The sequence below is a fragment of the Alosa alosa genome, chromosome 7 (assembly GCF_017589495.1).
Source record: "Alosa alosa isolate M-15738 ecotype Scorff River chromosome 7, AALO_Geno_1.1, whole genome shotgun sequence".
Classification (NCBI taxonomy): Eukaryota; Metazoa; Chordata; class Actinopteri; order Clupeiformes; family Clupeidae; genus Alosa; species Alosa alosa.
In genome coordinates, this window is record NC_063195.1 from 26,392,098 (window position 1) to 26,416,245 (window position 24,148).

The following is a 24,148-nucleotide window of genomic DNA, read 5'->3' on the forward strand; positions in this document are numbered from 1 at the left end:
GCTGCTAAGACTGCTTTCTACAATGACAAAATCAACAAGCGCTACAGACACACCGAAAACTTTTCTCAACCTTCAAATCGCTACTCAACCCTCAGCTGCCTCCTCCTCCATCCAGCCTTGCAGATACCCTAGCCTCATTTTTTTTTACAAACAAAGTGGCGGCAATCAGCAGTAAATTCTCTACATGCCCTCCAACGCATCTGGCTCAGATGCCGCACTCCTACAACCTCTAGGGACTGCTGGAACATCTTTTTTTCAGCATTCACGCCTCTCTCGAGAATGAAGTGTCAGACTCCTGACATGCAGCCGTCCTACCACATGCTCGCTGGACCCTATACCTCGGAGCCTACTTCAGTCCATCAGCCCGACCATCGCTCCCAGCTATCACACATGTGATCAATGCCTCGCTAATCTCGGCACATTTCCAACAGCGTTCAAAATGGCCCGGGTAACACCGTTTGGCTTAAGCTTCTCTCAACCCTGCTCAAATCGAGAACTACAGCCCTGTCTCACTACCGCCTTTCCTATCCAAAGGCATTGAACCAGCAGTCTCCAAACAGGTCTCTGACTTCCTTTCACAGAACAACCTTCTGGATCCAAATCAGTCTGGGTTCAAAAGCGGCCACTCTGCAGCGGCTCTGCTGTCTGTAACAGAAGCCTTAAAAAGAAGCCAGGCGACCGCTCGGTCATCAGTACTCATTCTGCTTGACTTATCGGCTGCCTTTGACACGGTTAATCACCGTATCCTTCTCTCTATACTCGCTGACATGGGAATCTCGGTTCTGCTCTCTCCTGGTTTGAATCCTACCTCACAGGGCCTTTCGTTTAACGTTATCATGGCTTGGTCAGCTATCCGCTTTCCTCACCATCCTAACACAGGGGTCCCCAGGGATCAGTGCTGGGCCCCTCCTCTTTGCTATCTACACCACCTCCTTGGGACAGATTATCCGTTAAGCGGCTTCTCCTACCACTGCTATGCAGGCGACACACAGCTCTATCTGTCCTTTCCACCCGGCTTGACCCCCCTGGTTTCAGCCGCGGATCTGGATTGCCTTTCAGACATAGCTTCATGGATGAAGGCACACCACCTCCAGCTGAACCTCTCAAAGACTGAACTGCTGGTCATCCCAGCTAAACCTACCATACACCCGCGACATCAACATCAAACTTGACTCCTGTCTGTTTCAATCGACCAGGACTGTAAGAAATCAGGAGTTGTTCTTGACAACCAACTAAACTTCTCGGATCATGCTTGCCTCAGTCGCCGGGCATGCCGTTTTGCACTCTACAACATCACGGAAAATCAGGACTTACTTGACTCCAAGATGCTACCCAACTTCTGGTTCAGGCAATTGTCATCTCACGACTTCGACTACTGCAATGCCCTCCTGACAGGTCTCCCAGCCTGCGCAGTGAAACCACTTCAGATGATCCAGAACGCTGGGCCTGGTCCTGGTCTACAAACCAACCCAAAAGGGCACATGTTACCCTCACACTGCTCATCCAGCTACACTGGCTACCTATGGCGCCCGCATCAAATTCAAGTCTCTAACGCTTGCCTACAAAGTAGTCTCGGTTCTGCTCCCACCTGCTTGAATGCCCTCATACAGACTTACACTACCTCCAGACGGGCTAAATATCCTCTTGACGAACGGCCGCCTAGCTCTACCAATGGGGCGCTCAAGCCAATCCAAACTTTTCTCATCTGTTGTTCCTCGTTGGTGGAACACACTGCCAGTTCCCCTACCAAGGGCAGGGACATCCTTTCCACTTTCAAAAAACCTGAACCCAGCCTTTAGCTCTTTATTTTAAAAGTGACAAAAACATTTATTGTAAAAAGAACCTCATTAGAATGATTAACAACTACAACATGTATGTAGGAGTGGTGGTTTCTCAGGTTTACATGCATGTATGTACAAACATTTGTGGTCTCGTGATGCATAAGTGGCAACATGACAACATGAACTGATAACATGAACTGTGTGTGTAAAGGGCGTGGTGGGGTGGGGTGAACATTGTTGGTTCACATTAACAGTATGAACTGGACATGAACTGTGTGTGTGTGGTAGTGAGAGAGTGGGTGGACATGTGTGTGTTTCTGTGTGTCGCGTGCATGCATTGGTGGTTCCTGCGCACAAATGGCAAGTGCAGTCATGGTGCAGTGTCCACTTGCAAATGGGCGTTGCACGGTGGCATGTATTGATGCCGGATTTCCACATTCGGGGGCACAGAGTGTACACCTCTTCGCTTTGTTTGGCTTGCACTTGCTGAGGTTGATGGGATGGGGAAGTAGGGCCTATACTCCTACCAGACTGGCAGATGCTGGTGTTAATGCGGGGTAGGTGCTGTCATCGATGAATAGAAGAATTAGCCAAAGCACCAAGCTCTGCAATGAAGAGTCTCCTCTTGAAGGGTTTCCCCATGATTCCAGGCTGGGTTTATCGCGGTCCACACTACCAATGCCATTGTACGAACACATCAGAATGTTGGTGGGAACACAACTACAGGCCGAAGTGCTTGGCTTGCAGGTATGGAGGTACCAGTAAAGCTTGTCCAGGGCAGTCAAGCACCTTTGTTTCTGTTGTGGTCAGGATGATGTGTGGCTTCAAGTGCTCCTCTGTGCTGATGGCAACATCTTTGTGGTGTGCTCATCAAAATGACATTTTGTCTTCTTGAACATATGACACAAGAGTCAGTGAAGGCAAACATGGATGAGTGGCTCTCTTCCTTTAGCTCACCAGTGCAACGGAGGAAGCATTTCAACTTATCTTTGTCCCACCTGTGGTGACCTTTGTTTCAGCGGCTCTGGCCAAGTGCATATGAAGTGAAAAAAAGTTGTCACATGTGACATTATGTCCCTTCAGACCGGTTGTCATGTACTGGCACAACACGCATACCCTGGTTTTGGCCTTCCATCAATAGGTTTCCCCTGTGTAGATCTGCATATTCCAAGCTATTAGCTACTCCTGGCGCCATGCCTGACCTGGCCCTCAGATTTGCCAGGTTTGCTTTGGAATGTGCCTGCCTGAAAGCGGGCAGCGCCCCTGAAAGTGTCCAGGCGCTCGCCAACTGTCACCCTCAGGGCTTGGATTGTACATCCATGGCAGGCGCTCCAAATCACTCTGTCCCAAACGTTTTTTTTATTTTGCAAACACTCACACATACAGAAAAATGCAACACTACCACATGCACATGAATACTACATACCTACAAACAGACGCATTACATAAACACATACTGCACCCCTAACAAGACATCACATTGACTTGGTCACAAACATAACACAACATAACATTAATAACAGAAAGGGTTAAGGATGATTTTGTTCCAGGATGATTACAGATATGATTATCAGGATGAAATTGATGACCGAATGAAAAGAAGGGGATGGGGGGCGCATGGATGGTAGCTCTAAGAGGAATGAGGTGGTGTTGGGATGGGGTGGGGATGGGGGTGAGGGGCAGTGAGTATGTGAGGATGTATGTGTGTGTGTGTGTGTGTGTGTGTGTAAAGACATGTATAAGGCTGGTTTGCTGTTGGGCCAGGAGGAGGAGAAGCTGGAACATAGAGAGGGAGGGTTTCAGGAGAGGAGTTGTAATTATTCTATTAATGATAAGTATAATAATAGGAATAACTGATTGCCTGGTTGATTGCCTGACTGATTGCCAACCTGGGCAACCCATTAATGGCCATTAGTTCCACCCAGCCCCTGCAGTTATACTTCTGCGACGCGAGCTGACAGAGGGGGAGGGACCCATGCCACCCATCACCAGGCCCCCAGCATGGCAATACATCCCCCACTACCACGCACCAACCACACTCACTCCCCAGACCTTCGACCCAACACGCCACCTTTGACCTAAATATGTACAGTATGTGAATGGCTAGGCTTGAGGGGTCTATCTAGAATGTAGCATTAAAGAAGTGGGCATGCATGGTGAATATCTGTCAGATTTCCCCATGCACACCACACTTACCCTCCTGTGTAAGATGTATGCCCCCAACAATGTGTGCATTAAAAATAAGTGAGGCATGCAGATAGACACCTGATGAGGCATCTACCTGCAAATCCACTCTTACCCTAGCCTGTTTTGTAGTTTTTGGTTTATGTATGTCACCTAACATGTAGAAATTAAAAGAGAGGTGCCGCTGCTGTGTGCTTCCAGGACAAGGCGCATGAGCCGCATGAGGAGGGTGATTAACCGGGGCCCAGGGCCAATAGGATAACCCACAGGACCCAACCAATGCCAAAACCACACAGCCAATCTCGCCAGGACCGAAGTCTCCCAAGCCATCCAATGGGGCCCCCGCAGAATAACGACGGGAGAGGCAGAGAGAAAGAGTGAAATTAGTAAAGTTATCAGAGAATGTAAATAAAAGGGAGGGAAAGAAGGGATGCTATTTATATTACTACTAATAATAATAATAATAATAATAATAATAATAATAGTTCAGCCACCCCTCCCGCCTAGTGTTCGGCGATATGTGTATCTGTTGATGAAGTGTGTTATGATCGTGGTGGAGATGGAACTCCAGGCAAAGAGGGTCAGGACTGTAAGTAGGTGATAAAGGGGTACCAAGGAGAGGTTGTATCCTGAGTATTGATTAAGTTTGAAGTTGATAGGTTTTCTAATGATATATAGTCTGTTAACAAGTTTTTCCAATGAGTGATGTGAGCTTTTTTCCTAGATTTCCAGTTCATGAGGATTGTTTTTAATGGCGATAGTCAAGCTACCAGTAGTGTTTTATTGCCGGAGTTGCTTAAATTGACTGTGGATGTATCACCAAGTATGCATAAGGAAGGGATGCTGGGATGTGACAGCCAAAGATGGAAGAGAGAGATTTTGTGACACTCACCCAGAAGTGGTTGATTGGAGTGCAATGCCAAACCGCATGAATGTATGTATCTGCTATTTTGTGTGCAGTGAGTGCAAAGATCCCAGCCAAACCCCATTTTTGCCAATTTATGTGCAGTGTAGTGGAATCTGTGAAGAACCTTGTATTGTATTAGTTGTAGATTACTATTCTTGTCATGAGGTAGATGTTTTTTGCACATTTTGGTCCAGAAGTCGGCACCGGAGTAATTGATAAGTCTGATTCCCATTTGTGATATGGCAGGCCAATTGTTTTTCTGAACAAGATATAATTTTGTAAATTTGGGAGAGTATTTTTCCAGCTCTTTAGAGAACACCTACTCTCATAGCAACACTTACAACAAGTCTTACTGATCCTAGCACTCACCAGCCGTTTTAAACTGACAAGTAACTGTTAAAAACAGCACTCACCGACGCACTTATTCTTACTGTACTCTAATGTTTTTTGTTTTTAAACTGTCCTAAAATTGTGAGAATTGTTCTAAAAACGTACTGTTTACCATGTTGTTAGTCGCTTTGGTTAAAAAGCGTCAGCCAAATGTAATGTAATGTAATGTAATGTAATGTAATGTGTGTGTGTCCATAATTGTAGCCCATTCAAGTCCATCACGTCGACCTCCTCTGTCCCCCCCAGGCTGAACCAGACCTACCAGAAGCTCTTGAGGGAGAACGAGGAGCTGCAGGCCGAGCACAAGAGCCTGAAGAGCCTGCTGAACGCCTCGCGCCTGGAGCAGACGCGCCTGGAGACCGAGCTGTCCAAGCTCCGCGAGCAGCACCAGCAACTGGACATCGCCTCCACCAAACTCACCAACCAGTGCGAGGTGCGTGGACACCAGATGGCGTTACACAGCACCACCAGATCACGGTCATTTCATAATGTAGTATCATTTGAGAAGGAGTTTAAAGTCAAGTTCTAAATCACTACTGTGCTCTGCACCCATAACTGTTGTGGAGCTTTGTTCTCTATATTGCATAGGACAACATGAGATTTCCATGTTCAGGGTTTGGGAAGTATGGATTAAGTCCAGTGATTTTGCATAGATAGTTGGCTGCCAAACCACAGTACTGTGGATGACTGATGGATGTGGATGGATACAACTCGCTGTGCTCTGAATGGCACTTCACTACGCACACGTTTATATTGATCATTTCAAGAAAGTTTAGAGACAGCCATTTAAGGAGAAACATTAATTCTGTGATGTATCTATTGACTTGGCATCGTATTATATTGAGACTCTCAGACTGACAGTGGGAATGAATGTATTGAACTGAAGGAGAGGCATAGAAGTCTTCCTTAGATACCTTGCCCATAACTGTATCCATCTGCATCGATCAATGCACTCAAGTGCATTTTGGCTCTGTGCACTGTGGTTTTGGCAGCCATTTTGGCTCAAGCACTTGACACTCTGTCCACGCAGCTGCTGACACAACTGAAGAAGAACCTGGAGGAGGAGAACCGGCATCTGCTTGACCAGATCCAGACCCTGATGCTCCAGAACCGGACTCTGCTGGAGCAGACCATGGAGAGCAAGGACCTCTTCCACGTGGAGCAGAGACAGTACATGTAGGCAAAAAGAGCTTTATGTGTCTAAACTTGAATGTCTACAGATTAATCCGGAATTCTGGATGTACCAGCCTAAATAAATGTGAGCCACATGAATAGTTCAGAACCATAGTTGAAATGAATGAGTTTGGTGGAGTCGGGGTAGACATTCAGCAGTTCCTCATTTAGAGGTTTCAATGACATGTAAGCAAACAAAGGTACATCTCATTAACACGGAGACCCTTGTTCCTGATCGAGTGCAAAGGTTGTTATGTCCCATCCATATAGTTGAAGGAAACTAAATGTTTCATAGTCAATAATATCTTAGTCTTACCTAAGGATGTTTTTTTTTTTGTTGTAGAGACAAGCTGAATGAGCTGAGGAGACAGAAAGAGAAACTGGAGGAAAAGATCATGGACCAGTACAAGTTCTACGACCCCTCACCTCCAAGAAGGTACAGCGTGCTCATCTTACCCATAGTATATGACAAATGTTAGATGTTATTGTTAGGAATAATTAATTAGGCTGTTTGTATACCTTCCACACATATTCACACACACACACATATATATATTCTTATACCTACATACACCACAGGCGAGGCAACTGGATTGCCCTGAAAATGAGGAAGCTGATCAAGTCGCGGAGCCGTGAGCGAGATCGAGACCAAGAAGACCGGGGGCGAGATCGGGACCAAGACCGGGATCGACATTGCGACCGCATCCGCTCGCTGACGCCCACGCGCTCTGAGTCGTGCGAGGGTCTCCCGTGCCACGACAACGGCTCGTTCGTGAGCTCGCAGGGCTCGGCGGAGTCGGGCGCCAACTCGCTGGACGACAGCCTGTCGCCCAAGCGCAGCAGCAGTGAGTATGACCTCAGCTATCCACCCGATCCTCTGATTGGTCAGGGACAAACAAGCTCTCCAATCTGCCACAGGCCCCCCAGAACTCCACCAGTAGGCTGGACAGGTGTGGGCGGGACAACCTGCAGCAGGCCTATCCCACCTCTTCCCCCAAGAACAGGTCAGACAGACAGGAGACCAGCCAGACACGCAGAGCTGTTTGACATACACAGGCCAATCGGAGAAGGAGACAGGAATCCTTTGGTTAACCCCTGGCAGGCTATGATGGACAGAATTCTGTCAAATATATGAATATTGCTCAAATAATTATATTTCTGCACAAATATATATATATATATATATATATATATATATATATATATATATATATATATATACATACACACTACAGATATATATAACACAAAGAGGGAATAAAAAGAGAAGGAATATTCTAGTTGGTGACTGACTGTTCATCTGTGGTGTGGTTTTGTCATCTTGTGTCACGCATTTGTACTGTGATTTTGTGTGTTCATGTGTGTGTGTGTGTGTGAGTGTGTGTGCGTGTGTGTGTGTGTGTAAGTGTGTGTGAGTTTCTGTGTGTGTTACTGAATGTACTTGTGTTTGACACACACCTCTTCCTCTTTGTGTGCCATATTGTGTCTTGTTCTCTCCTCTCTCCTCTCCTCTCCTGCCTGTCTTCTTTACATCCCTCCTCCTTTGCTGCAATGCTGCAAAAGTCGCTGTCCTGAAAATGTTCCCCCTAATGCGGAACAAACAGAGGGAGAAAGACAAAGTCAAGTCCTTCTTCCGCCGTTCTCTGTGTAAGACCCAGAAACGCCCCGCTCTTGCTCAGACCGCCTGGCCTTGGCTGCTGTGCCATTTTTGTAAACAATGCTAATGCTAAAGCTAGCCACTGTTTTTTCTGCTTTTGAGTGATGATGACGTTGAATCATTGGCCTCATAAGGCAAAATGAAACTAAAACAACGCTGCATTCCACCATGCACCACCTTTCTAACAAGTCAAACGTGGGGCGTAGCAAGCAGCTCCTTTGTCTTGGTGTGTGAAGTTGCAGTGTGTACTTGGTTCATAACCCTGTCCTGTAAAACATCTAACGAAAATGTGTTACACTGTATGACAGAGCACACCACAAGCATACAGTGCATGCATTGCATTCTGCTTACTGAAACCACAGACCGTTTCTGTATGATGAATGAAATATTCAAAGAAATAAAAAAACATGCCCATCAGCAAATTTTGCATCCTGCTATAAACAAAAGAGAAAACTCATGTCCACTCATCTCCCACATCAGCCATGAATGACTTACTGCTCACGGGCGAGGATCAGGGGGCAGACTACTGGCCAATCAGGTTTGAGCGGATGGGGGAATCAGAGGAGAAAGAGTCAGAGGAAGAGGAGGAGAGAGGGAGGAAGGAGCCTCAGTCGTTTATGTTTCACTCCGACACCCATCCCATCAGCCCCTTGCCTCCATCTCATCCCCCCTTGGCCTCAGGCCAGACCGAGCTCCAGACAGACACCAAAGGTACTCAGAGACAGCAGCACTAACTGCTAACGGATCCTCTATGGGTCGCACGTTCAAGTGGGCCAGCACGCTGTGCACTTTTTGGTTGTTGGAGGCTTTGAATCCTGTGGGCTGCATCTCGAACCCCATCCTTCCCATAAGCTGATCATTTGCCTTATATGTGAGCTTGCCACATGTGCATGCAAAAAGACAGATGAACTGAAAGTCCCAGTTCTGGGAATATACTTAAACTCCTATGTAATGTAGCTATATGTAGCATATATGTAACAGTGTATGAAAAAAAAAATACTTCAGCGTACTTTTTAAATATGTGGTAGGCCATCAGAAGGGAAGATCAGTGACGATATTCCGCATCACACCTGTCTGTCTTCCTCAGGTAAGGACTATGCTGAGGATGTGGCACGCTCCAGCCAGGGCTGTAACGATGAGCGCCAAAGTCAGGGTGAGTGCTGGGTCGGTTATGTAGAACAGCTGTTATGAGAAGCCAACGATTTGTACAGTATATCCGAGTTCTACTCAGCTGCTTATATAGTTACAGTAGGATTTCATCTTGAAAGCCAACATACAGTGTGTGGGGGACTACAGCTAGTGGCTACTGTGTCTATATACTGATCGGATTCAAGTCTGACCTGCGGCCATTTCCCAGTCACACCCCATCTTTCCTACCTGTATCCTATCAATCCTCTCAATCTTCACTGTCTTATATAAAAAGGCAATAAAAGCCCCAAAAAGCCAATGGGGGAGAAAAAAATATCACTACTAATTGCGGTAAACAAAAGTTGATATTCAGATTATAGTGTTTTGATGGCAGTTGTCACCTAACATGTCTGTTCCATCAGCCCTTGATTTAACTAATACCAATGCATCGTTTAAAAACATTAGACAACTAATGTTTATGCCATTTAATAAGTGTTCCAAACGTTGCTGTTTCTGTGCAGTTGGTCTAAACGGCACCCAGAGTGAGAGCAGTGGTGAGTTCAGCCTGGAGAACGAGGGCTGGTCCAGCAGCAGCAGCCCAGTCCAGGGCGCCTCCTCTTCCCGTCGGGGTAGCGACGGCTCCCCCGCACCCCCAGCCTCCGCCTCCACCCCTCTAACCCAGGCCTCCGCGCCCCCCAAGCCCCCCCGTGATGGGTCAGCCCTGGAGTCCTACGCCTCCGGCCGCGGGGTGTGGCGCTCCAGTAGTGGCCGTGCGACGGGCCCCCGGGGGGTCCTGAGCCAGACCCAGGCCTTCCGCACCATCGCCATCACCATAGAGGGCAGCAGGGCTACTGGGGCCAGCCCACCTCCCACGGTCCAGGTCCAGGACAAGTCGTCTGGTGCCGCTGGGTGTCTGGACTGCTTCTCGGCGCCGCTGAGGAGAGAGGGTCAAGGGGGTCAGGTAGGTCAAGGTCAGGGGGGTCAAGGTCACAGTGTCAGCAGGGGTCAAGGTCGGGTGTTGCGGGCTTTCTCCACACTCCCGCGTGCCAGCAATGTCATATCCACCTCCGAGGGCTCCAGCCGGCGCGCCAGCTTTCACAGCATGATGTCCAAATCTGCCACGCCCTCACCCCGCAAGAATGGCACAGACGTCAAGGACATTACCGCCAACCCAAACCAGATCTCCAACCCAACCTCCAACCCCTCCTCTGCGCTGATGGAGCCTGCAGGAGGAGACTCTTCCACAGCAGCAGCAGCAGCGGAGATGGAGGCCTCCCTGGAGCCTCCCGCCCTCTTTGGCTCGCCCTTCACCCTGGATTCAGTCTTTACCAACACCATATTCAGCGAGTCCAGCCTGGTCAGCAGCGGTGGCAAGAGCCAGACCTTCCTCTGCCTCAACCCGGCACTGGTCCATAACATCAGCAGCGGCCCCCCGCTCTCTGCCGACATACGGTCCTTCGAGGAGGAGCGAGAGGAATTGTCGGAGCTGGGTGACCTCCACAGGGAGCAAGACGAGGCCCAGGAAGGGGAGTCAGGCCAGGGGCCGCAAGACTGCTCAACTAGCGAGGACTACATGACAGTCACGGAGAGGTCTGCCTCCCTAGCCCCAGACAACAAACACTCTCTGATGGCGTGAGCAGGAGCGTAGACAAAAGGGTGGTTTAAGTTTATGGCCTGAGGTTATTCAGAATGTTTTTTTTTTTTTACCCAGTCTGAGCTTGGTTTGACAACTAAGTGAAAAGCAGCAACAGTGTTCTCTGAATCAGTTTCCCAACAGAAGTACTGACTAGACATGTTAGGGGTCAACATTTACCTCAAAAGAAAATGTGTCACATTATGTCATGTCTGTGACTACTTACTGACATTGATTACCTTTAATCAAAAACATGAAGCTCTAGTTGACTCTTTGTGAAACTCTTATAATCTGACAACCAGGGAGCCAGTTGAAGCACATACTGTGGCATTTGGATATATATAAATATATATTTGGACAATATCTGACATTTGGATTATATAACAAATATAAATATACTGTATGTCATAAGTATATTTGTTTAGGTGCTTTTCTACCTAACCCTTGAACATACATTCAAGAGGGTTTGTACAGTTAAATTGCTGTTGCAACCGAGAAGAAAAAACAAATATCTGTAGGTGTGGTCATTGATCATGTAATTTTTGTATATATTTGCTGTACACACAATAACACCTGAGTGAACATCTGAAGAGATGATAGTATATATAGTAGCGGTAGACCTTAGGTAGTAAACCTTACTGGTGAAGAGGGAGAACTGGGGCTTCTCACAGAGAGGAACTATGGTTGACCTGTTCTATGTCCAGAGGACAGTTCTATATAAAAAAGACTGGGTGCTCAATGGTTGCATGTCTAGAGAGGTTTCTGATTCAACTGATGAGCACAGACGGGCCAACACCATGTGTGCTGGACTTTGCTTTAAAGCACTTACTATTATCTGAACACGTGTAGGTACGGCACACTGTTGCGAATAAAAATACATGTTTTTGTACACACTGTAAGCAATGTCATCATCATACATCATTATGTATAACAGCAATAGATTTCACCCTTACTAGGCTGACATGTAGTATAAGCACATCAGACACCTGCATGATACGTTTTTTTTGTGCTTTTTTTTCAATTCATTGCTGACACAGCTGCTGGTATGTATGCTAGTACCTGGTGGATAATGAATGGTCACCACAGCGTCCTGCTCACTACATTAATTCAGTTTGTCCCTCCATGCCCAGTTTGCATGACCATTGCAAGTGCCTTTCGGAGTCGTCCTCCAGAGTCCAGACAGTTATGATGGGGTAGCGTTTGTGTTAGTCAGTGTGCACATTTCATAACAAAAAAAACGAGTTTGTGCTGTTTAACATTCAGTGCGATTAACTGGTAATGCATTAGTAGTGTTTTCAGTGATAGTTATGTCATTGTTGTTCTTTGTCTGGAATATTTTTGTTTAATTCTTTATGTTTTAAACACCTGTGTCAGATAGTACATGTTTGTGTTGTTACTAAAATTATTTATGTTGTGTTTACATTGATAGGCCTTTGTTTGTATATTTTTGTTCCATATAGTCTATGTCCATCTTAGAAGTGTCTGTGTTTTATGTCTGAGATTATTCACAGCACCATATTCGCCAACTCTCACTCAGGTGAGGTGAACACCAACCCCCTATTTGGCTGTGGAGCTTAATGGCATCACTCCGTAGACACACACCTGAGCAGACAGCATAGACGTCATAACTTAAACGTGATTTGAGCATGCAGTGTTTCATAATGAAATGTGACCCTCCATGTAGGAAAGAAAGATAGAAGTACGATGAATACACAGTGTGGTAAAAAAAGTATATCTGACATGAGATGGTTATAACATAAATGCTGTACAGTTATCAGGTAAGGTTTCTACATAATGGCTTGAATATAACCTTTTTTTCTATAACAAAAAAGATCGACTTTCTTTTAATGTTGAGTGATTGCATGTTTGAACGTTCTCCAACTGATCATACAATGATTCACAGCAATAAAATGCAAGGTTACTTCACACAATACCAATAATGCATAAGTCAGAAGTTCTGCTCATGTTTTCACTCAGAGTAACAGTTTCTGCCCTTTCAGTGTAAATGTCATTCAGTTAAAGTTCATAGCTTTAAGGTGTCGTGTAAATGTCATTTTTAAAAGCTGTTTTGTGTGCATTCTGTACATATTTTAAACAATAAAGTATCTTCCGTCCATGATTGTTGTCCCTTCTTGTATGTGAAATAAAAAAAATAAATAAATAAATAAAATATTAAAAGTAAAAAAAGAAAGAAAAGTAGATTAACATGCACAAAAAAAAAACCCCAAAAAAAGATCTATCGAAAGCTAATTTCTCTTTTTTCAAGTATGGCCATGAAATAGATATACAGTTTAATATAAAGAGTTTGGTTCCAAAATGCTGTTCTCCAAGTAATTTTAGTGGAACTGATATTGGGTTATTGTTATTTGATTTATCGTTACTCATTCAAAACAACACAACTGCAATTGTACTGATATTACCTGAAATACACAATTAAATGACATGACTTATTAATGTTTTCAAAAATGGAGATATAGTGTTTTGGGAACCAAACTCTTCATGTAGCTATGAAATAAATATTTGTGGTTATGACATGAATAAATAAAGTTTTGAAATAAATAAACAGGGAAAATATTCTTCACTGTTTACCTCTGTGACAACTTTGCCAATAATTGACATTAAAACCAACTTCATTCTTTTCAATTAAAATCAGTGAAAGACAACCAGCTAACAAATGCTCACAATGTATGGGAAATCCATCCCAGCTGACTATATGAAGTTGGTTGAGAGACTGAGCAAAAGGTCTGCACCTTGAAGAATTTAAAATATTGAAAATGTAGCTTTATTTACACTTTTTGTTTGCTAATAACATGAATCAATGTAGGCTAATTAATAATAATAACCACCTACTCAGATAAATAAAGATAAAGAAAAAGAGCATACATTTGAGAGTTGGTAGGCCCAAACTTTTGACTGGTAGTGTATTTCATGGGCAAATGTATTTATTTAAATATTTAGACAAAAAGGGCTTTCCATACATAAACATGTACAGACAATACATCTGTATTAAATATTTTATACAAAGTTATTATTTAGAGACCGTTCGTTTTTTATAAACGGGGTCACCGGAGGAATTTTGAGTGCTTCCATCAAAAGTTGCATGACCCTCCCCTGCCTGCAAGAAAATTCTCAATGACCCTCCTGCAGTCTTTTTGAAGCAGACATGACCCTAACCGGCCACTCTAATTCTAGCTGGTGCCGGAAACGAACACCCATGAAACGCCATTTTCGTAAAGATGTCTGCGGTCCATTTCATGCTTTTTTGGCTGAAGTAGCTAGCCTAGCATGGGCCATTGAAATGAATAGGGGCGGGACTTAGTCACTCTCTCAAGTTATATATAATCATGGAGGTATGATACCTCCATGGTCCTACGTCTGCTTGAACTACTCGTGGCGGCACGCCCCCTCCCCCGATCAAAACCCCCACCCTCCCCATGTCCCATCGACCCAGCTTCATGAGAGAGCACAAATTCCATTATTTCAAACACACTGTTTTATTTATTCTAGAACCCTATAGTAAATAATAATAAATAATAATAATGTAAATTATAATAATAATTTCACCCAAATGGGCCCTTTTAACAGCGGTGGCTCATTCTGCTCTAAACAAACAAAAAACAACCAAATGAGAAAAAGCACATTTAGCCCCAAAATGGTCTCTTGAACAGCGGTGGTTCTGTCCGTGTGTGTGTGTTTATGAGTGATGTTGTGTGTTGTAAGTGTTTGTGGCAGATTTTGATGTCTTGATGACTGATAGCTACTGGGGGCTAAGCACTGTGGTTCAGCCATTTTCACAGTCAGGAGGCCATCCTTAAAAATATTTTGGTTTGTAGTAAGGGACCGTTCGTTATTTATAAACGGGGCCACCGGAGGAAAATAGGGGAGGGTCATGTCTTTTTATTCTTTGTTGAGGGGAGGGTCACCTAACTTTTTTTTTTTTTTTTTATCTACGAGGGGGGGTCACCCATCTTTTGTATTAATGAAAACAGCAAAACATCAAAGTGGCTTGTTTGATTGTTGATTTCTGTCAACATATAACCTTCTCTTTCGTTCCATAGCTCTGTCAACATTGAACAATGAAAATAAGGGAGATTTCCCGGGTTTCTCACGCAAAATAAGGAAAATGTCAACATCCGTCCCCATTAACGTTGGAAGGGTTGGAGCAACAAAGTAGACTACTTTATTCACGCCTAACAGTCTATATCCATTTGGTCAACTTTATCCAGCCCTAAAAAAGCTAAATTTAACTTTGGTTTACTTGTAGTTTACCGTGTAGCCTAGCCTAACTTTAAACAGTGTGCATGATTATAAAGCGTAACAAACAAGTATGTGCTTCATTCATCCACACATCCAGCTCCTAACGTTTTGACAAGCATTTCTACCAATTGACCTTGTTCCTGCCCATCTCTAGCTTTGCTGTCTCCATCCTTTCTGTTTTTGTTGTTTGCAAAAAAATATATAGTAGGCCCTATTTATTAGTAACCAGCAGCAAGTACAATTTGTTAATCGCTGTCATTCTCGCTCCTGCCAACAAAAATGTGTTACGTTCCAAGTAGCAGTGCGTAATTGTGCTTCATAAAGTTGAACAAATACATTGGTCATATAAATAGCCAGTTTATGGTCTACAGTGTAGAGTTGGTAAGTTATGGAAGGCCAACTTGGAGTGAAGGGGGATTTCTTTGGCTCTTAGACTGGCAGGTGCGCACGTAGACATAGACTACGGCCGAACATTGCAAGCGCCAATGAATCGTGCTCTCACGACAACCACGTAGTTAACTTAAATAGGCCTACTGTACATCACTCTGAGTTCGCATTCAAGCAAGCAAAACGATGATTTGAATACATCTGTTTCTCTGGAAGGGCAAGGGGTAACAACAGGACAACACAGAGACGGGCCAGAATGCAGGACTAATGTTATGAGAGTATTACAGTAATATGGGATATTCTACGGGAAAATATTAAAACGGCAAGACAGCGGGGAAAAGTTAAAATGATAGGCCTAAACCCGGAAAAAGTTGGCATGTTAGGTATTTTTCGGTCCCTCTGATTATTTGTGAAATTGTGCAAACGGCCTTTTCAAATCATTTGAGAAGGAAAGAAGTGTAGCAAGCTCCCAAATTGACGCTCGTCTGAGAAATTGAGTTTTGGATAATGTTCACCTTCGGCAGCTTTACAATGACTGAGGAAGCCTATACTGTAGACGAGTCCATAGCAACATCTTTGTATGTCTGGAACATGTGAAGAAATTGACAATAAAGCTGACTTTGACTTTAACAAGTTCATGTGTTGAATGTGTTATTGCCCAGTGTGCTTTGTTGAATGGTCTCAATGTTTTATTGTTTTATTTCATGTGAATACTTACTAGAGGAGTAACTTATTTCAAGTAGGCTAATGCAGTTGCAGGAAGTGTGCATTTAGTTTCCATGCTTATTGTGTTTCCACAACAATGTTAGTGAGTAAATCTACTGAAATGACCACCATCTTGGTGAAGTGTGATGAGTAAGATCAGAAAGCAGAGGGTGAGTTTAGAACGACAGCTGAAGTCGTTGAGTTTTCATAGCGTTTTACAGCGTGGGAAGGTATCGACAATTGACCGGGTATGTTCATGTTTGATTTAAAAAGACTGTATGGGAGTGAAATTATCTTGCAGGCAGGGGAAGGTCATGCAACTGTTAATTGAAGAACTCAGTATCCCTCCGGTGACACCGTTTTTAAATAACGAACGGTCTCCAACTTCAACCTTGCACACAAGTCTCTATGGATACTATGATAATATTGATTTTTAGCATACAGTTTTAAGTTATTACTGAAGATAAAATGTGACAGCTGCCAGGGCTCGCAGGCCTATAGTGTCATGAATATAGTGATATGAAGTGTGTGTTTTATGTGTAATTCACACTTGTTATTACCACTGAATATGTTTTGGCCCAACACTGTAGAACAGTTTATTTGCTCTGGCTGTAAATAACCAATACAATAAATAGTTTTCACAACTTTTTGTGTGTTTAGTTATATGTAATAATTGCTATAGATTATGTCTCAGAATAACATATCATCACACGTGTGCATAAGGACAATGACAGGGTGTCTTTTTTCAGAGTTAGGACATACACAGATTTGTAGACTAAATTAAGTGTTTGCTTAATTTGCTTCTCTGAATTTGCTAAATCTGCACACAAACACATTATGCTCAAGGAACACAAATGGAAACATGATAACATAGGCTCGTTTATTACACAGAAATTTGAGTTGGTATACAGTGGCTCATAAATATTCTCAGTCTCCCCGTCATTCTCCATAGTCTAGCCGTAGACAGTAGGAATCTAGCAAAATATGGGTTGCTACTCTCTCACATGATGTCATCACCCACGTTAACAAACATGCTGACCAATATACATGTTATTTTAATGCATTTTAAGACAGAAAATGTTTAAATATATAGGCCTACATATTGAGCACTTTATTTACACAGTAATTGGTTGTGGTGGTTAACCTGCACTTTACACTTTAAGGTAAAAAGTGTGCATAGGATGTCTTTAGTAGAAGTAAAACATATCTGTACAACTCACGGTACAGTATTGTTACCTAAATGTTAATTTATAATAATATGTACAACACAGTTGATCATTTGGCTCCATGCGCTAGGTAGCTAGTTAACCGTTTTTGTCTACGGTGGGCAAACCCGTTTCCTGTTCGTTGACATAGCTGCCAACAACAATCACCTGAAGATGAGGGCTTTAGTTGTACCAAAACGTAAGAAATACAATGTAAGCCTACACGAGTGTTTTAAGCGTCTTGAAACCGTGTGCGGCTCTAAGGAGCACTGTTGTGTGCCACTCTGCTCAGCCGTTCAAGTCATTATAAAAAGCAATTTTAGCCTCCACCTTTTTCCTAAACGCCAGCCTACAGTACGTGCACATTGGCTGCACAAAGTAAGAAGAGCAGGAATTTCGGTGCCTGACCACACATTTTGGTACAACTAAAGCACTCATCTTCAGGTGCTTTTTGACAGCAATGACAACAAACAGGAAATGGGGTTGCCCACTGAAAAAAGTGGAAGTTCGTCGATACTTATGCACAGCCAATTCGCCTTATTCACCTGGCGGCCAGAACGGGGCTGAAGGGTACACTTGCCATTACACCTCAGTCCAGGTGTAATGGCAAGTGTAAGCTGGGTATGTTTAGGAAACGCCCCCTTAGAGCTGAACTTCCTGCACCATCATATTACTAAAGAAAACAAATCAGAATTGCGCGAGAAAAATTTTTTTGCAAGGGTTTAAAAATAGAATTGCGAAAAAATTTCCCAATTTTGAGGAATTGCAAAAAAAAAAACTCAGACTTGTGAGAAATAAACACGCTACAATTGCAGAGGTATGCTAGGCTACTAGCAAACCCTAATCACATTTTGTGTTTAAACAAGCCTATATATATAAACCCGTTCAACTTTTGTAGACTGGTCAAACCTTTGGTAAAACATTTGACTGGCTACTTACAGTAGCAAGGAAATAATGCAAAAGTACACAAACCTCTTCCCCTGCACTAGTTAGGATAAAAATTATGTTGTTTTTTGGTGTGTCTATTCCCCCTAACACTGTAAAATAGCCATCTAATGGCCTTTTTTGCCTTCAAAAACAGAAAAACAAAAAACGAGGAACAAAAATCTCTGACTATGGTCCGTATGTATATGTTGAATTTTTCAACACAGGGCAAAAACGGATTTGACAATTCCCATTGCTTTGGGCGCTGCGCAGCCTCCTGCAAGTCCCGTTGCTTGTGTCGCTGCACAGCCTTTTTTATCTCACTCAGGATGTTTCCTTGGTTCATCGTCACATTTTCCGCTGCCAAATCTGCCAAGTGATTGATCTTTGTTTTGTCTCGGTAGGTTGACTGGAAGGTTGCGTATTCCTTCCTTTCCTTTTCGATTGCTGCTTCATCTGTAGATTGAAGAGAGAGTGTGAAGCCATGGGAAGTAAGCTTTAATAAGGGGTGGTTCTTGGCCACAGCGAGCCACAAATCAGCCTGAAAGGAACTTTTTGGGAAATTAGGTTATCTGCCATCTACCACCAGAGAGACAAAAGGACATACTGTATACCATTATCTTCTCTGTGTGAACAATAACCCAGTGTGCCACCATTAGCCTAGCTTAGCATAGCTCACTGGAAGTAGTTACACTAGTTAGCCTATAGCTCACTTTTAGCTACAGTACTATAAAATGTATTCACACTCTTAGATCTTTTCACCTTTTATTGCTTTAAAATGGAATCATGGTCAACATAATTTGGATTTTTTGACAATACTATACAAAAAAAAAAAAGCTCTTCTTTAAAGTCAAAGTGAAAACATATTTCAATACAATAGCCTAGGTGATCACATAAATATTTACCCCCTTCCAAGTCAGTATAGCAAATTCACCTTTGGCCACAATCACAGCTGTGTGGATTGGTCTCAATTAGGCTTGCACATCTGAATACTCCTTGGAATAAGTCAAAGTCTTCTTAAATTAAGTCAAAATGATCTTTCATGATAGGTCTAGTCTCTTCATACTAAAAACAAAACCAAATAAGATTTTTTTTTATCTTACAACACACTTTAAGAATAATGACACTTGTGGCTTGCAGTGTGCCTATATGCAAATCTCCTCAAACTCAGAATCAGATTGTCCTCCAGAATTTTCATATAATCTTACTTTTCTTTTCCATATAATTCTTCTCGATTTTTTTGTCTACCTTTCCAAGCATTCAAAAGCCTGCTGCAGAAAAGCATCTCCACAGCATGATGCTGCCACCATCATATTTAGCAGGGCTCTCAAGTTTTGAAGTTTGCAAGTTTGGAGTGAGACTTTGTTTCTCAGGGGGGAGGGGGCGTGGCATTGGGACAGTGCCACGCCCCCTCCCCCTGATCGAAGTACATGAAAGTCCCACGCCTGCTTGAACTACTTTCGTGGCTTTTAATGCCTCCCGATCAACAGACCCACCCTCCCCATGTCCCATCGACCCAGCTTCATGAGAGAGCACAAATTCCATTATTTCAAACACACTGTTTTATTTATTCTAGAACCCGATAGTAAATAATAATAAATAATAATAACATAAATTATAATAATAATTTCACCCAAATGGGCCCTTTAAACAGCAGTGGCTCATTCTTCTCTAAACAAACAGAAACCAACCAAATGAGAAAAAGCACATTTAGCCCCAAAATGGTCTCTTGAACAGTGGTGGTTCTGTCCGTGTGTGTGTGTGTGTGTGTGTGTTTATGAGTGATGTTGTGTGTTGTAAGTGTTTGTGGCAGATTTTGATGCCTTGATGACTGATACTGGGGGCTCCCAGTTGAAGCACTGTGGTTCAATGTCAGCCATTTTCACAGTCATGAGGCCATCCTTAAAAATATTCTTGTTTGCAGTAACAGCCAAAAAAAGGTAGGTACAGTAGGTCAATATTTTTTTTTTCAAGATTCAAAGTAAAAAAAAAAGTAAAATTTTGGTCATGGTGATTACGTAGGTATGAATTTAAACAAATGTGCATATTGTGACGTAACTGACTGGGTCCTCAACCCATGCCTTCAGGCGCATCACTGCAAACCTCAATCTGATGCAGGTTATGTAGACCAGCCTTTCTCAAACTTCTTTGACCTGAGGCCCAGTCATGGCAGACATTGGGGTCATAGGGCCCATCTACACGTACCCAACCCCACTCCCTCTAAATCAAATTGTCATTATCATTATCACAATCATTATTATGCCTATATTGTTATACATGCACTTTCACTTAAATGTTTTGTGACAGACGCCTGCATTGCGTTTTGCGCAGACGCCTGCATTGAATGAACGCTTATACCACCACTTTATTGTATGGCTCCATGTTTAATGACATCGATAGCAGAAACGTTTGTTTTCGGTCCGCGGTATCTTGATCAACTGCGCAGCAAATTATCAGACGAAGCACCGGGCCTAATTTCACTCCACGACTCCGCGGATCAGCAGTCTCCACGTTACGGACCCACATCAAAACAAAACTATTTCCTGATTGGTTGAGAAATCCTATTTTCTGATTGGCCGATAGGTTAGTAACTGAACAGCAACTCTCTGAGCTGAATGAGCGCACAGACAGCAACGTTGTGTGACACGTTTGTAAAATATAGCCCTTAGAAATTTCTGTGCGGGCAAGTTAATAATTTCTCGGAGTGAGAAATGGCATGTGTGGCGTGTGACCGTGTGAAGTCATTGAAATGCGTGTGTCTCACGCTCAATGCGTGAGACTTGAGAGGTCTGATATTTAGGAATGGTGTGTTTGTGGTGATGTGCAGTAGCCTATTTGTATTTGGTGTCCACCAAACATAGCCTCTAGCCTGATCGCCTAAGGGACCGTTCGTTATTTATAAACGGGGCCACCGGAGGAAAATAGGGAAGGGTCATGTCTTTTTATTCTTTGTTGAGGGGAGGGTCACCTAACTTTTTTTTATCTAGGAGGGGGGTCACCCATCTTTTGTATTAATGAAAACAGCAAAAAATCAAAGTGGCTTGTTTGATTGTTGATTTCTGTCGCCTTATAACTTTCGTTCCATAGCTCTGTCAACATTGAACAATGAAAATAAGGGAGATTTCCGGGTTTCTCCACAAAAATCTGGAAAAATGTCAACATCCGTCCCCATTAACGTTGGAAGGGTTGGAGCAACAAAGTAGCCTACTTTATTCACGCCTAACAGTCTATATCCATTTGGTCAACTTTATCCAGCCCTAAAAAAGCTAAATTTAACTTTGGTTTACTTGTAGTTTACCGTGTAGCCTAGCCTAACTTTAAACAGTGTGCATGCTTATAAAGCGTAACAAACAAGTATGTGCTTCATTCATTTTGACAAGCATTTCTACCAATTGACCTTGTTCCTGCCCATCTCTAGCTTTGCTGTCTCCATCCTTTATGTTTTTGTTGTTTGCAAAAAAATATATAGTAGGCCCTATTTATTAGTAACCAGCAGCAAGTACAATTTGTTAATCGCTGTCATTCTCTCTCCTGCCAACAAAAATATGTTACGTTCCAAGTAGCAGTGCGTAATTCTGCTTCATAAAGTTGAACAAATACATTGGTCATATAAATAACCAGTTTATGGTCTACAGTGTAGAGTTGGTAAGTTATGGAAGGCCAACTTGGAGTGAATATACAGGGGGATTTCTTTGGCTCTTAGACTGGCAGGTGCGCACGTAGACATAGCCTACGGCCGAACACTGCAAGCGCTAATGAATCGTGCTCTCACGACAACCAATTAGTTAAATTAAATAGGCCTACTGTAGGTTAACATCACTCTGAGTTCGCATTCAAGCAAGCAAAACGATGATTTGAATACATCTGTTTCTCTGGAAGGGCAAGGGGTAACAACAGGACGACACAGAGACAGGCCAGAATGCAGGACTAATGTTATGAGAGTATTACAGTAATATGGGATATTCTACGGGAAAATATTAAAACGGCAAGACAGTGGGGAAAAGTTAAAATGATAGGCCTAAACCCGGAAAAAGTTGGCATGTTAGGTATTTTTCGGTCCCTGTGATTATTTGTGAAATTGTGCAAACGGCCTTTTCAAATCATTTGAGAAGGAAGGAGTGTAGCAAGCTCCCAAATTGACGCTCTTCTGAGAAATTGAGTTTTGGATAATGTTCAGCTTCGGCAGCTTTACAATGACTGAGGAAGCCTAGAGAGGAGTCCATACCAACAAGTTCATGTGTTGCATTTGTTATTACCCAGTGTGCTTTGTTGAATGGTATCAATGTTTTATTGCTTTATTTCATGTGAATACTTACTAGAGGAGTAACTTATTTCAAGTAGGCTAATGCAGTTGCAGGAAGTGTGCATTTAGTTTCCATGCTTATTGTGTTTCCACAACAATATTAGTGAGTAAATCTACTGAAATGGCCACCATCTTGGTGAAGTGTGATGTGTAAGATCAGAAAGCAGAGGGTAAGTAAGTTTAGAACGACAGTTTAAATTGATGTGTTTGCATAGCGCTTTACAGCGTGGGTGGAAGGTATCGACAATTGGCCAGGGAGCAGGGGCGGAGCCTGTGGGGGTGTGGCACGCCCCCGGCCCGGGACCCGCGGGCCCGGTGCGAGGGCGCCACTCCCCCACCTCTGGGTAAGGTCGGACGGGTCTCTCCCATGGCACAAGGCTGGAGGAGCTAAGATCATGCAAACGGTTTCTTTTCAATCATTTTCATCAGAGTGGGACGTATTAGGCTTATAGGTTGCTCCAGTCAGGATGAGTTATGACTCACGGTTGCTGAAAAGTTTTGAAATTTACTTTGATGATTTAGTAGGTGTAAAATATTGAATAAAATGTTCTGCTGTATGACTGGCTTTATTTTAACTCTCATATTGAACTTTATGACGTGCAAATTTACAAAATTGGATCACCGATATTGTCTCCTACAGGCGTCAATGAGAGAACACTTAGAGTGGGGGAAAACGCCCCCCTTAAAGGGGTGGTTCAGGATTTTGGACATAGGACCTCATTTCCAAGTAAGCAAGTGTGATATTTATCAGTGGAGACCGTTTTCAACACGTTTCATCCAGTCCTTCTAATTGCAGAGTTCGCAGGTGCTAGGCTAGCGCAAGTCAACGGTATGTGCTAGCCTGCCACTAAAAACAGTCTTACCTACTCCAAAGTACACCCAAGGCAAATAAATTATAACGCCAGACTATCGATGTAAATGTCTGTATTGATAGTTTTATTTCTAACATTATTCTATCCTTGCATTTCAACGATCGCATTACATTTTGAGGGACTAGTGTCTTAGCAGCGGCGGAATTATACTTGCTCCAGTTAGTAGTACTGCGCCAAAAAGTAAACAGTAAAGCGCACTCCAATGGGGATACCTAGTAGTAGCCTTGGTAATATCAGTCCGCCGCTGAGATGCAAAATGACTACTACCAACTTCAGGGAACAAAGTATAACTATTGCAACGCGATGCGAGGGTAGTTGTATTTCTTACACTATTCTATCAACACAGACATTTACATCGATTGTCTGGAATTTGCCTCGAGTGTCCTTTGAAGTAGGTAAGACTGTTTTTAGTGGCAGGCTAGCACATACCGTTGACTTGCGCTAGCCTAGCACCTGCGAACTCTGCAATTAGAACGACTGGATGAAACATGTTGAAAACGGTCTCCACTGATAAATATCACACTTGCTTACTTGGAAATGAGGTCTTATGTCCAAAATCCTGAACCACCCCTTTAAGGAATATGTGATATTTCTGTGAAACAAAAAGCTAAATATGTGTAGAATTGCTATCTTAGTTTTGAG

The 24,148-nt window shown here is 43.2% G+C and overlaps 2 protein-coding genes across 5 annotated transcripts in view; one reads left to right on the forward strand and one right to left on the reverse strand.

Annotated features, from left to right (window-relative positions):
- The window catches only part of ccdc88aa (coiled-coil domain containing 88Aa), a 37,810-nt gene extending 24,838 nt beyond the window's left edge, over positions 1 to 12,972 (forward strand). The window contains 6 exon segments of the mRNA XM_048247234.1: positions 5,509 to 5,695; positions 6,293 to 6,438; positions 6,779 to 6,871; positions 7,015 to 7,280; positions 9,180 to 9,245; positions 9,742 to 12,972. Of these exon segments, the coding sequence (XP_048103191.1) occupies positions 5,509 to 5,695; positions 6,293 to 6,438; positions 6,779 to 6,871; positions 7,015 to 7,280; positions 9,180 to 9,245; positions 9,742 to 10,856 (1,873 nt within the window). The 3' untranslated portion in view covers positions 10,857 to 12,972.
- Positions 12,973 to 17,083: 4,111 nt separating this feature from the next.
- The window catches only part of LOC125297087 (cytosolic phospholipase A2 gamma-like), a 29,440-nt gene continuing 22,375 nt past the window's right edge, over positions 17,084 to 24,148 (reverse strand). For 3 of the 4 annotated variants that reach the window (XM_048247245.1, XM_048247247.1, XM_048247246.1), the window contains one exon: positions 17,084 to 18,787. In XM_048247245.1, coding sequence (XP_048103202.1) covers positions 18,393 to 18,787 — 395 coding nt within the window. In that variant the 3' untranslated portion in view covers positions 17,084 to 18,392. Of the gene's footprint in view, positions 18,788 to 19,265; positions 19,397 to 24,148 lie in introns of all 4 variants that reach the window. The other variant, XM_048247248.1, reaches the window with a different exon arrangement.